A 14,382-nucleotide genomic window follows, 5' to 3' on the forward strand; every position below is an offset into this window, starting at 1 on the left:
ACAGTATACTAGCTCACCTAAGAAGCTGCCTATCAGGAGCTTAAGAGCCCAACTGTGCTGAAGCAAGCCACTCACAACTCTGTCAGCCGGAAGACAACTTTGAAAGAATCGGGCCCATAACATTTCTAAGGCCCATTCTGGGTTTCTCAGGATTACACAAATGATACCCCCCAAAATAACTGATCATTGTTCTTAAAAAAAATTCACAGGAATGTCTGGGGCTCAGTGTCAATTTTTACTTAAAAAAAAAAATCACCTTGCTTAAAATGTAGTCTGTGGGCCATGGTCTATTTATAATCATAGGTATATTCATAAATGGCAAATTAATGCTGTTAATTGGACTGTTCTGACAAATAATGAATAAAGGCATGTTCCTTCTCATTCCACCAGCTGGGGAAGGAAGCAAAAGCAAAAACCAAGGTACTCAAATACAGACCAAGATGCAAAGGCATGATGGGTGAGATCTACAAGTCCTTGACTGGAAACGAATGCTGACAGAAAACTCCGGACCAGCTATCATACACAGTAAAGATTCTAGAAAAAATAAACAGCAAAACTGACTTTCAAATTAGGTTGAATTTTAAAGGAATTTACCAACAAGAAGTTCTAATGGAAAGATGTTGAGAGTGTTTTTACTTTATGAAACCATTTACAGCATTAGAAGTAAAACCGCATTAAAAAAAATTAAGTAAAATAGAAATGAAAATTAAAAAGAGAAAGGAGAGGAAGGTGAGAGAAGGCTTTAAACATCATTCAGCCAAACTTAATGTGAAATATGGAACTGAGGCAATTATTTAGATAATTTATGATGAAAGAACTATCATTTTTTAGAAATTAATTATTATGACACTTTGGGGGGAAAAAAAGCAGTTCTGAAATTTGAATTATGTGAATTAATGGCCTAACTCTCCATTTGATCTTTTTAATGTAATACCAATTTTCAAGGAGACATCTAACAAGCTGTATTGGACGTAATGCTATGCCCTCCTTCAACTTCAGGTTTATACCCAGAGTTGTATCTTTTAAAGTCCACGAGGCCAAGGCCACCTTCTTCATAACTGCCTTTGGCCCCACCACGCTCCCCACACCCTGGGCTCCCTCAGTTATCAGGCAGAGCCATTCTGCCTGCCCCACATTTATCACGGGGTTTCAGTCTATCTTCTGGACACTCTCCAGACACTACTCACCTATCTTTACTGTGAAACTGAGAGTTCTAAAATTTTTTCCAACACATACATGGGATTAGTCTTCTGCAAGCCGTATTTTATCTCAGGGCGCATGGGTGCTGTATTCCCGTGGCCAATTAAAACCATCATTTTAGGTCCTACTCATACATATTCTACCTTGTAGACAAAAGCAGTAAGTGCCTTAATAAGATAAACCCTTTAACCTGGCCAGCAACTTGCATTTTGCAACATTTTCTGTGTCTGTCTTGCCTTTAAACGTGTTAGTAACTCCATTGGAAAGTATGCTTAATACCTCACAAAATACGCTTGATACCTTTCATTTTGAGATCTGTTTGGGCTTCGACCACACTCCTGCCAGAAACCTTTTATAAATGTCTTTTTTTCCCTGAAATCCATCTTTCTTGGTGGTATTATCTCCATCCATCTACCTACCTGAAGCCTACAGAAGCACAGATATACCCTGTTCTCCCAAGGCAGAAATTTCTCAAAGATAGTAGCCCAGCCCTAAGGATTTCCACACACTATGGTATCACTCTATTAGTTCTGAACACTAGTATACTATCTGACCCATAGTAAACCATGGTTAAACAGTGGTTTACTAAAGCAGCGTCCAAACAGAAATAGAAATCCCCAAATTAAATTGCTCCACTAAGAGCCCAGGCACTGATTGGATTCTTAAAATTATTCACTCAGACAAAATCAAAGGCAGGAGCCTAAATCATGGGTCTCTGTCTACTCCACCTCCAACACAGAGAGAGGTATCAGTTACCCCGAGTCAGCCACAGTCCAGAAGATAAACATTCAAGACAGCATTCTGAAAGATTAACATCAGGACTGATGGTAATATATACGAAGACTGTGGCACATAGTAGCAACTTTTTCAATGGCAGCTATTTAATCTTATTGTTGTACTCACCCCAGGCAAAGTCCCACCACACTCAGGAGGCAGCAAAGCTTAGCAGAAAATGTTGACGTTCAAAGAAACCTTCCTCTGAATCCCAAGCAATTAAACTTCTCTGAACCATTTTCTTGTCTCTAAATTGGGTTTATACTTAAATGCTTAACATGTAGGATCAATATTAGATGTAAAAAATCTACCTGAGTAATTGGCCTATGATAGTGTTCGATAAATCATAGCTACTATTATTATTATAACTAGGCTTCAGAATATCTTGTGTCAACTCCTCTTTCTATTGTAAAAACCAAACTGTGTTTCCAATTGATTTATAATCCTGGCTCCCTTTTCCCAAAATACTATTTTGAAATATGAGCATAAACAGATGCAATTCTAATTCTGAAATATTTCTGAACAATTCAACTCAAACACCTTCACGGTACCTAGGAAACACCTGTTGCTACTTGAATGAGGACTACCACTCCATGCTCCTTCAGGACGGCTGGGTTTTGCAGACATAAATGTATACAGAGGGGATGGGAGCCTGAAGGCTCAAGTGTTGACACTTTGAAAGGGCTTGAACCAAGCACAGGAAGAGCCAAGGAGACTCCAGAGAGATTCTGATTATCCTTACTGCCACCATGGACGGCAGTCAATCTGATGGGGCTCTATCTTCTCAAGCCTGACTGAGATGGGGAAAAGAGAATTCTTCAACCTTCTCCTTCCGCTGAGGACCCAGGCTGCTCCCTCCCTGAAAGACTATCGTAGACCAAAGCTCTCAGCTAGACCTTGGCCTTGAACCTCAAGTCCACACTCCCCAAGTACAGCCATTCCACCAGCCTCACGAAGTAGAAACTGAGTAAGCAGAGTGGGAGAGTTAGGGAGGGTGCCCAGGATACACGCTAAACGGAGGGTGGAAGGCTCGCTGCAGCAGTTCTCACTGGGAAATCAGGGGAATTCACACCTCCCTTCTGTGCCTCACAGCAGGATGAAGAAAGAAGAAATTTAAGTTATCAGAAAGTAGCCTAGGAGTGATTAACATTTTAATTTTAATCTAAATATAAATTTGGAGGGAGAGGGCAAAATGGGTGAAGCAGGGCAAAATGGGTGAAGCAGGTCAAAAGAGACAAACTTCCAATTACAAAATAAGTCAGTCCTGGGGATGCAATATACAGCTTGGTGAATATAGTTAATACTTAGGTATCTGAAAGTTGCTCAGAGAGTAAATATTAAAAAGTTCTCAACATAAGAAAGAAAAAGAAAAATGTTAACTAGACTTACAGTGATGATCATTCTGCAACATGTATAAATACCAAATCATTATGTTGTACACTTGACACTAATAATGTTGTTATGTCAATTATATCTCAGTTTTAAAAATAAAACCTTCTTTTCCTCTTCTCCTCTATCTGCAACTCTTCATGTTCCTCTCTTCCATCCCTGTGCTCCTGTGTTTCCTAGGGCTACCATGACAAATTACTACAAACTTAGGGGCTTCAAACAATAGAAACATATTCTCTCACAGTGCTGGAGGCTAGAAGTCCACAGTCAAGGTGTGAGCAGCACCATGCTCCCTCTGAAGGCTGCAGCGGAGGGTCCTGCCTGGCCTCCAACCAGCCCCTGGCGCCCCCAGCAATCTGGAGCCCCTTGGCTTGTGACTGTGCTGCCCCACCTCCTGCCGTGGCGTCACACAGCCTTCTCTGAATCTACCATGTCTTCTGCCCCCCTCATACGGACACCAGTCACTGGACCCAGGGCCCACGTGAATCCGATATGACTCCACCTTAATGTAACTACCTCCCTCCAGAGAGATCCTAGTCCCAAGCAAGGTTACACTCTGAGGTTACAGGTGGACCTTAATGGGGGGGTTGGAGGGGTACTATTCAACCCACTACAGCTCCCAAATTAAAATAAGCCGCCACCACCAGAATACGGGGCAATGTGAAGGGTGCGACAAACTACAGAACACAGAACTACAGAACTTTAGATTACAAAACTGCTAGCGGGTCCATGACTGCTAAATCTGAATTAAGAATAATGGAGGTTCTGCCTTTCTTTCACCTACAGGAAAATGACGTCTTGGAAAACATCAAGAGTCTCAACCAAAAGAGCACTAAAACACAGAGCCCACTGATCTTGACACACTGTGATGTGTGCTATCAGGTACAGAAGAACATTCACATGTTTTCAAGAGTGAAGTACTGCGACTCCCCTGAAAGTGGCTGATTCATGTTGATGTTTGGCAGAAACCAACAAAATGCTGTAAAGCAATTATCTTTCAATTCAAAAATAAATAAATTTTAAAAAAGAGTGAAGTAGCAAAAATATGTGAAACAGAGGAGGAAAATTTTCAGTTAGAAAGCCTTTAATTATTTGAGGATGGGAATTAGACCATAAGTCTCAGAAGACCAAAGTTCCTTTTTTAAAAAGTTATCTTAGGTTTTTAAACACTCTCTCCTCCAAATTACCCTTTTCTAATAATGACATAGGCCTACATGGAAACACTATATATTACAGGTTTGTTTTTTTTTTTTTGGTGTTTTTAACCAAGGTATTATTTTAGCTATGTGGGGAAAAAAACTCAAGATCAGTTTAAAGACATGTGCACTCCCTCTGCTGGCTCTAAATTTAAAGAAAATTCTCAATAGCTGCAAGAGCCAAGTTATTAATTTCACTAGACATCCAAAACACAAGAAAAAATACGATGCGAATTCTCCCACACATGCACACTCAAAAGTCTTCACAGAAATAAATAAGATATTACAAAACACATACTGAAAACTGTCAAAGGCATCTGCTGGAATTATTATGGGTTTCCTTTTCCAAAGGAAAGCTAATGCATTTTGTTTCTGTGTGGCAGGGGCCGCTTCCCACCTTGGCCTTTCCCCCTACAAGTGAGCCACAGCTTCCTTGCTCTAAGCTCACCTCTTCATTGCAGAATGGGGGTGCATTTGGATACCCAGGCATGGTAAGCCCCCAGAAGATAAGCTGGCTTCTTCACTACACACAATCATGAGAGGACCAAATGAGTGCAAGTACCACAGGCCACCAGAAAACTTCATCTACTTGACTTTGTACCGTTATCTCATAGTAGGGACTGACATGCTGCAGAGAAAAAGTCTCAAGATCAAAATATCCCAAAAAGCTCCAAGTGAAAATACACATTCTGAGGGGGGTGGGAAGCCCAGCTTGAAGCATACTCCATACATTTGTATTTCACCAGAAAGGAGTGATACATCACAATATTCTACAGATGCTTGCTATTTTACTTCTTTTTCCAACTGGGGAAATTATAATACTGAGAAATGGAAGTCGTTCGATCAAGAATAAAATGATGAGAGATGCTGAGCCTGTCTGGACACTGATTTGATCAGAATTGAGGTTTTCCATGATAATCAGTAGCCAAAACACCTATTCAGAAAACCATCTTGGAAGAGAGGCAGACTGGCCCTGGACAGGTCCAGCTCAGACTGCTCACTATCTCTTCTTCCTTCATCTGTGACTTGTATTTACCAATCCATTATGTAAAACTTCAAGTACATCTGAGACTTACATCTGCAAATGCAAAACACTTTGGACAACTTAATTTTACACCAGAGCTCTGCTTCTGAAGTGGATATTTATATTTGGTGACTCTTTCTAGACAGTAATACTGATGCTGCATAAAGCAGGGTCTACACACAGAAGGAAAACATGATTTCAACTTTCTCTTCAGGAAAGGTCATCCCAAGATCAGGTTTCTCTCCGTTTCTGTGATGCGTAACGACTGGCACTGATGAAGTTTTCAGGGACTTCTACACTAGGAAACAAGACACTAAGAAATGCCTTAGATAGCACAGCACCATTTCATAATTACATGACATCATATCGATACCAGCACTAGGAGGTCTGGGCCACCTTCGTAGCTACAAGTATCCAAAAGATTCTACACATGACATCACTCCACTCCTGAGTCACATCATCCCCCTTCCAGTATCACTGTCCCAGAACGAGGCTAAGCTCATGGGCTGAGGACATAATCAGCCCAAAAGCAGCTCAAAGTTATCAGAAATGTTTTTGTCTGGTAGGCACCTTCCTTGCTTTCAAGGTTCTTACACTGTTCTTGAAAATATAGAGGAGTCACAGAAAAATGGGAAAAGGAACAGACAGAAGTCAGGAGGTGGGCAGGGTAGGGCGAGGTTGAAAGAATAGGCTTTTCCAGCAAGGTGAGCTGAGTGCTGATAGAGAATGCAAAAAGAGAAACACAGCTATTCTCCTGCTGGCCAGCCAATCTAGAGGATGGGGGAGGGGAGCCGAGGAGAGAAAATGAAGTAAGAATTTGCAGAAATGGAGGCACTGACTCGAACAGCTGTGAAACCACAATGGTTAGCAACAGACATTACAGAACACTGGTGCCCTGGGCTCACACGGACACATTTAACTCCACCCCTGCTACTTCTGGGCCCCTGAGCTAGTCACTCACATGCTCCTGCCTGTTTCCTTACTTGCAAAATGAAATATTTAGATAATCCTTAAGACTTCATTTAGTGTTTAATTTGAGACAAGAAGTCATACAGACAATTCGACTGCATCAAGGCTCCACATCCATGCCAAGAGGCTGGTCCTATATCGTGACCCCATAAGACAGAACTGGGGACCCAAGATGAGTACAGGGCTACCAGTGTGCTCTAATTCCAGCTTCTCCCCAAAAGATCCAGACTACAGGAGCCATGTGACAGAGGCCCTGCATCTCCAAAGCAAGCTGAAAATTATGATCTGCAGAGAGCTAAAGGCCAGCTCCAAGCCAGGGCCCAGCATCCACTTTGCCATTTGCTGGTGACTTCTCCGCAGAGAGCCGGAGCACTAAGGAAAGCAGAAGCACAGATGGGAAAAAGGCAAAGAGAAGGGGCAATGATGACAAGTTTACAGGGCACAGATTTGCATGTTTATTTTCTGTCTTTCCCCAAGAGAACACAAACTCCTGTGAACTGGAACCTTATCTGCCCTGTGCTACCACTACATCCCTGGGCCCGGCAGAATGCCCTCCACACTGCATGCCTTTGATAAATATTTGCTGAATGAATGAAATGGCATGAGATGCAAATGAGTAAAAAGGGTTTTCTCTTTTCAGTCTTTTACTTACTGTGCACCAGCTGCATCATCCACTGATACAACCCACCTGCATGTATGTCATCCCCAGCTCTTTTTATAGCAGCAGAAAGTCCAAGTGGCCCTCAGGGCTCCTCCATTTGTGATACAGGAAAAGGTGAGGAGAAAAACGAGGAGTCAAAAATAGGATTGAGCCTGTTCCTCACAGACAAGACAAAAGAGTATGAAAACAAAATAAATTTCATTCTCTCCAGCCCAGGGAATCCAAAAACTGATCAGCAAGGGGTAAGCTGGGTATCTTCTCAAAAGGCACTAGCTTAAACAGTCTTATCTTTGCATTTTTATAAAGATCTTTAGATGAACAGTGTCTGCTAAATTTTTGCAAATCAGGTAAATGATTTTTTTAGTGGGACAAGGCTTCTTCACAAATTTTCCAAATAAAAATATCGTGCTGGTTTTAAGTAAGCATCATAAGTAGAGTATTAAAAAGTTTAACTACAGATGTTCTTCTATGGTATCATTCCCTTAAAATAGAACCCTCCTAAAAACTCCTAAAAATAAGTCTGCATAGTTTCATTTCATTTTCAAAGAAGGAGATAAACATATCAAAACAAACACTTAACTTCTTTTTAAAAGAGCCTCTCTGTTACATGGGGCTCACAGATCAAAGTCTAAAATGGTCAATTTCTTCACCTCATAGGTCGATGACACAGCTTTGAAAAAGAAGAAAAACAGTCCCCCTAGTGTACCGCCACTGTAGAAAGAGGAAGTATGTTAGTTGAGAATCACTGACGAAGACAGTACTGCCGAAGGAAATTACAAAACAGTATTTCAGCAACAGGGGCCAAGCTGAAGACAGATTCCTCGTACAGCACAACCCTAACTGGCCCGTTAGTGAGTCAGTCCAAAAGGTGACTGGGGTCAAAATCAGAGGCCAGTATGAAATTATTATGCCTCTGCCGTTTTGAAATTGTTGAAAATATTTTTAAACATCAAAGTTGCAGTTAAAATAACATATTTAAAAAATACAGTATGGTGAAAAGGAACTGGGTGCATTCATCTAAAGAGCTAGAACTGTAAGGACGTGAGCAAGTATTATGTGGCAGGCCAGCCCTCATCTTTTAACCTTGCGAAGAATCGGCAAGAGGGCACATTCTCACATGAAGGAAGACTCAGTCACTTGCAGCAGCAGAAGTCCTCTCACATTTGTGAAGCTGTAGGAACCACCACATAAACTCATAGCCGCCTGATATTATTGTGCCCTGACCCATGGGAAGCACTGATGAGTGGGCGTGTGCAGGAGAATCAGTGAAAAATGGGCCTCACCAGGTAAACTCTGGAGTTCTAGAGGTCTGCCTGAGACAGGAGGAAACAGAGACCTCACCAGCTCAATTAACGGTGCAGCGCAAGTAAGCTTAATCTGAGTTAAAGGAAATGTAACCTTTTCCCCCTTTAACCACATCTGATTATTCATTTCTACTTTAATGCCTGAGGTAAGGGAACCTGTGAGATAGCTATCACCTTTCTCCCTGGCACGGTTTGCATCTGACAAACTCAAGTTAACCAAGAGCTTCCTCCTTTTGTTAAAATGGTCCTTTTTTGCCACCTTTGTCACTTCACAGTTCCTAAGTACTCTTTCCTGATAGGCACCAGACAGCTTTACAGACACTGTGTGCTCACTCAGCCTCTACCAATAATCAGTCATCTTCCCGATGCTGAAATAATAACCGAGATTTTTTTAGATGGAGAGACAAATATGCTTTTTAGGAAAACAACTTCTACTTATGTAAGACTACCCAGTGCTTAGTACATAACCTTTAGAAAAGATCAATTTAAAGAGAAAAAAATAGTGTAATAAAGATCTCTAGAGCCACAGGCTGCTAATTATCTCTGTACTAACCAGCTGTGTGTTCTTAGTAAAGTCATTAACTTGAAGAATTAAGATCTTCACCTATAAAATAAGGGGACTGAACTAGATCAGCAAACCTCGTCCTGCCTGTACATTAGAATCACCTAAGAAACTTCAAAAATTAAACAAAAACAACCTCACCAACCAATACCCTCACATCGGCCCAATTAAATCAGGTTCTCTGGGTACTGATATTTTTTAAAAGCTCCCAGATAATTCTTACATGCAACCAGAGCTTTGATTCACTGGTCTTGATTCTGATCGCTAAGACCTCTTTTCTAATTCGCTCTATGCTCTTAGGGTGATAATTCTAGTTACAAGATCTCATTAATACAAAGGCCCAGAAACTATAAAAGAAGTAAGGCCTAGGTGCTGCATACTACATCTATGTGCACACATGACTGGCAGAGGTTAACCTGAATTCTAGACATTTTTAGAAGTTAAAAACCTGAATGTAAAACGCAGAATGAAAGTAGTGTGGTTTAAAAGCACACACCTGCTTCCAAATGACTAATCATGATAGGAATCAACTCCTGAAACTTGGATGCATAGAAATAGGTCACAATTAGCTCCTGACCTCTCCCTTTTCCCTCTCTTCCACCTCCACTAAACCACAAGCACAAAAAAAGCTTGGCTATTACTCATAATCGGAATGTGAAACCACAACCCCAGTTTCAAAGGGCCTTCTCCATCATCAAAGATTTGGAAGTTCTTGCATGGCTGCATCTTTTGGTAAAGATTATCTTGCAAAAACTCTAACTCAATTATATCTCTATAGTCTTCAAGGATTAGTTATCATGCGATAATCAGAAATGGACCTGGTGTAAAATTTTAAAGATAAAATATTCATAAAATATGCGCCTAGTATTAAACATATGACTGCTGGACAGTTTCAATTTATAATGCTTCATAAGATTTTAGTTAAAGAAAAATGAGATAGCAGAGAAGGAAAAAACAAACCATGAGACCAAAAAGAGTTAAGATATAAAACCACGAAGTTTAAGACTAGGCCCCAAATCTCTATTGCAGATCCTGTAAGCTACCTGAAAATGTAATTAATTCAGTATCAATTCATGGTTATTTTTGGTAGCCACACTTTCCCACATAAGTCTTAAAAAAAAGTTTCAAATGCCATAAACTGGTATTATCTTTAACCATAAACATGATGCAAGAAATATTACTTATGGAAAATTACTTTCATAACCTTAAAAATCATAAAAAAAGGTGAAAACCCTTGCTGTGTTAACTTTCTAACTAACTTAAAGCTAACTTTTAACTAACAGATTCTCTGCACCAAATCCAAAATATGTAGGACTAAATTTCAAGTGTGAGAAATTTGGAAAAGACTCCACACCCCACCCAATCCATCTTCTTAGATCCCACAAATTCATCCCTTCCTAACACTATACACTGAGATCAACCCTTGCTATCCACTTGAAAACTCAGTTTTTAAAAGTATCACATCAGCACTGCTTTGAAACAAAATTCTCATCTTTTTCATAAATAACCTATTATCACAAAACTGGCATTCTTTTGCAAAGCAATACAATTGAATCGAACCTAAGATTCATAATAACAGCGTTTGTTCAAGGATGAGATAGATTTGTGGAACAATATCAAAGCACTTGTTTTCCTTTTAAGTATCAAACCCTTTCCCTATACTGACCATAAAAAAATTTTAAGGCATATTTCAAGATTTTTTTTAACCAAATTAAAAGTCAATGACACTAAATTCTTTAGCTTTTTCATGTACTAGCTCCTCTCCAGTGCTTCAGTTCTCCACCTAAGGTCAAACTGTTCTTATTTTATACACCCACTGGAACCTATGAAGTACAGAGCTCCCCAAAGACAACAAAGGAAGGGACAGAAGGAGGAAGCAACCACCTTTTTAATTAAAATTTAAAAAAAAATCCAACTTGTTACTAGAAGCAACAGACAGAAAGATATGTGTCTACAGCTGCACAGGGCTCCCTTTAGCCTGGTATGCATTCCTGTCTTGGGAGATGGGGCCAGGAGGATGAGGTGCAAGAGCAAAGCCGCTGGGTATCAGCGGCCCAGCAGGGGCACAGGAGTTAATCTCTTTGGATGCCCAATTGCAGGAAGTCATTACATCATAGGCCTTTCCACACTTCTCTCCCTACCACGTGTCCAGTGCCCCAAGAGGCTGAAAACGAACAGTAGAGAGCCTCTCTTCAGGTTCACTTACAGGTAGAAGCCATTACGGTCCAGCCCTGCCAGCAAACCTCCCTCCCCAAGGCCCAGGTGAGGCGCCAGGCGCGGGTCCTGGGCACCTGGACCCTCTGCCTCAAACAGCGCCAGAATCCGGACCTCTGCGCAGAAGCCAGCAGGTGCAGCGAGTCCCCGCTGAGGTAGAAAGGCTGGCCCGTGCCAGGCCCCAAAGCATCTCAGAAGCTACCTGCTGTAGGGACATCTCTGAAGAACAGAGGTGTGGACACAGGCAAGGAAAGGAAACCGGCCAGGAAGAGGTTTACAACCACCGCTTTTTGTAATTGGATTGATGTGCCTGTGGGAGTGAACACCCACAAGCCCGAAAACTTGGGCACAAGGGTTCTCATCCAGGTAGTCACAACACACCACGCTTCAGCGACTGACTTAAAACCACAAATCCACCCCTCCCAACCCGTCCCCTCACTCCCCCCGTAGTGGCCTCGCCGCACCCCCACGATGGGGGACTTATACTCCCAAGTTGGCCGCAGACCTACCTTCTCTGCGATGACCCAGGAATCCAGCAAATTCACTCCGGTCCGTCTGTCCTTCCCTCGCCGGTGTCCCTCAACCCCTCGCCTCACCTGGCCATGCCTGAGGTTCCCCCAGGAGCCTTCTCTCCCCATCCTGCCACCTTCGCGGCCGTCCCCGGTTGCCCCTCCTCCGGGATCACACAAAACCCCCAAAACCTCACAGCGGAGGCTCTCCCTGCCAACCCCTCTCCCCCGCGCCCGCAGGAGCGCTCCGTCGAATCGCAGACGCGCCTCGCACTGCGCAGGAGGCCCGGCGGGTCCGGCCGCCCGCCTCAGGTGGGTACGCACCTTCCAGCCGGCAGAGCTGTTGCTGTCGCCCTTATCCTTGAAGTAGGGCACGCAGCGCACCATCCACTCATAGATCTGGGACAGAGTGAGCCGTTTGTCTGGGGAGCTCTCGATCGCGCGAGTGATCAGGTCGGCGTAGGACAGGTTCCCCCAGGCGTTCCTCCGCGACGAGCATTTCCTCGGCTGCCCGGAGCCCCCAGCCGTCCCCGGCTGCGGCGGTGGCAGTGGCTGCTGAGGCTGCAGCGGTGTCTGCGTTCCCCCGCTCAGCGCGCCCGCCGCGGGGGCTGGCCCGGACCCGGGGTCCTGCCCTCCAGGAGCCAACAGCCGGGCCGAGTCCTCCAGGAGCAACCCAGAGCCCAGCGGGCCGCCCCCGCCGCCGCCGATCGCCATGGCCGAGCCGGCCCTACTGCCACCGTCCTCGTCGTCTTCATCGTCCTCCTCCTCGGGGATCATGGAGTCAGCAGCCGCCTCCCCAGAGGGCTTGGCCGGGCTCCCCTGGAGCTCCGGCCTCTGCAGGGGCCACGTACAGGAGCGCGGCCGGCTCTGGGGCTCGAACTCCGGGTCCAGCTCCACTTCGAGCGGAGAGATCGGGGCCGGGGAGGCCGGCGCCTCTGCCATCTTCGCCGCCCGCCCGCCCGCGGCTCGGGCTCTCGCGCTCTCCTCTCGCGCCGGGGCGGGGTGCGGCGGGGGAGGGACGGGGGCGCCGAGAAGGCTCGGGCTCCCAGGCGGCGCCGCCGCCGCCGCCGCTACTGCCGCCGCCTGGGGAAGCACGAGAGGAGAGAGAAGGAGAGTTGGTTATCCCGGGCTGGAACCCAGTCTTCGGCGAGTCCTCGCCCGCCGTCGCCGCCGCCACCGCTTCGCGACCGCACCGCGCCCGCCTCCCAGGAGCAGGCAGACCTGGAGACGTGCGTCCCGCGAACCTGGCGCAGCAGACGCCGCCCCCAGACCAGGCCGCTGGGGAGACGGGAGCGAATCGACGGGCTCGCACGGGGCACCCCCTCCCCCGCCGCCGCCGGAGCTGCAGGTCTCTCCTGGGCTAGGTGGCTGGGCGGGGAAGAAGGGGGAGGGGCGGGGCGGGGGAGGGGCGCGGGCCGCGCCTTTAAAGCGGGCAGCAGCCAGCGCTGGCGCAGCCCAGCTGCGGTCCGAGCCCGAGTCCGGGCGGGCGGGCGTGCGTTTGTTTATGTTTCGCTCGGGCCCGCTCAAGTGCTTCCCGCGACGCCGCCGCCAAAGTCTGTGGCGTCTTCGGCTCTTCTTCCAGTCCCCGGCCCTGCTGCCTCCGCGCCCCTCTGCCACCCCCTCCCAGCGGAGGGCTCGAGCCCGGGGACGGCGCGGGAAGCTCCTTATTTCCCTATCTGCCCGCGGGCTGAGAGGGCAAGCGTGGGTCCGAGCGCAAACGGGCCCTTGTCACTTCCAGAAAAAGGGGAAGCCGGGAAAAAGGAGGGCAAGCAGCTCGGTGGGTATTTGCCAAGGGTCGAGCCGAGCGGCAACGGCCACTTTCGGGGTTTGTGAGGCTTATTCTCCCACGGGCGTTGTGCCTTACACCCCCTTCCCAGTGAAGAACGGGAGAAGGGGGCAAGTCGAAACGTGAATCTTCCAACAGGTCAGGAAGCACCAAGTCTCCCGGGCCGCCAGAAAGCTCAGACCAGCACGTTCTTCACCTCCTTGCTCCCGCTGCTGCCATCTTGACAGTTTCCCCCCCTTCACTCAAGTCCTTTAAAAACACTAGCGGGAGAGAAGAGGGGCGCGCACAACGAGTCACGGGGAGGGAAAAGGGAAGCGCCTGGCCCAGCTCAGAAGCAGATCCGGAGTCGCCGGGAAGGCGGTCGACCCGCTCACAGCTCCGGCGCCTACCTCGGTTCCTTCCCCTCAGGGACGAGGGGGGAGGACGCACAATCCCGCGCGGGCCTGGGGCACGGTGAGGAGGGGGCGCGCAACCTCGGCCGAGAGGCGCTCCGGCCGCCGCCGCCGCAGCCCGCCTGAGAAACCGCCTGTCAGCCTGCGCCCCGCCGCCTTCCACATTCCTCCTCCTCCCTTCCACAAGCAAAGCGGCCGAGGCAGCAACACAAAGTTATAGACACACGCAGGGTGCCTCAACCTAGGCTGACGGCGGGCGGGCGGGCAGGTCCCCGCCCAGGGGGAGGGCTGGGCGGCGGGCCGGGGTGTGCTCGCGTGCGTGCGTGTGTGCGCGCGCTCGCGCGCGCGCCTGCGCGACCCGGTTCCGCGAGGCTGCAGGCTTGAGTGTCAGGGCGCGCGCCG

The 14,382-nt window shown here is 46.6% G+C and overlaps 1 protein-coding gene across 2 annotated transcripts in view; it reads right to left on the reverse strand.

Annotated features, from left to right (window-relative positions):
- The window catches only part of FOXO3 (forkhead box O3), a 122,458-nt gene extending 108,306 nt beyond the window's left edge, over positions 1-14,152 (reverse strand). The window contains exons 1-2 of one of the 2 annotated variants that reach the window (XM_052645994.1): positions 13,978-14,152; positions 12,127-12,885 (exon numbers count right to left, since the gene is read on the reverse strand). In XM_052645994.1, the coding sequence (XP_052501954.1) occupies positions 12,127-12,744 (618 nt within the window). In that variant the 5' untranslated portion in view covers positions 12,745-12,885; positions 13,978-14,152. Of the gene's footprint in view, positions 1-12,126; positions 12,886-13,023; positions 13,135-13,977 lie in introns of those variants that run through there. The other variant, XM_052645995.1, reaches the window with a different exon arrangement.
- Positions 14,153-14,382: the final 230 nt, after the last annotated feature.

This window comes from Budorcas taxicolor, chromosome 9 (assembly GCF_023091745.1).
Source record: "Budorcas taxicolor isolate Tak-1 chromosome 9, Takin1.1, whole genome shotgun sequence".
NCBI classification, from domain to species: Eukaryota; Metazoa; Chordata; class Mammalia; order Artiodactyla; family Bovidae; genus Budorcas; species Budorcas taxicolor.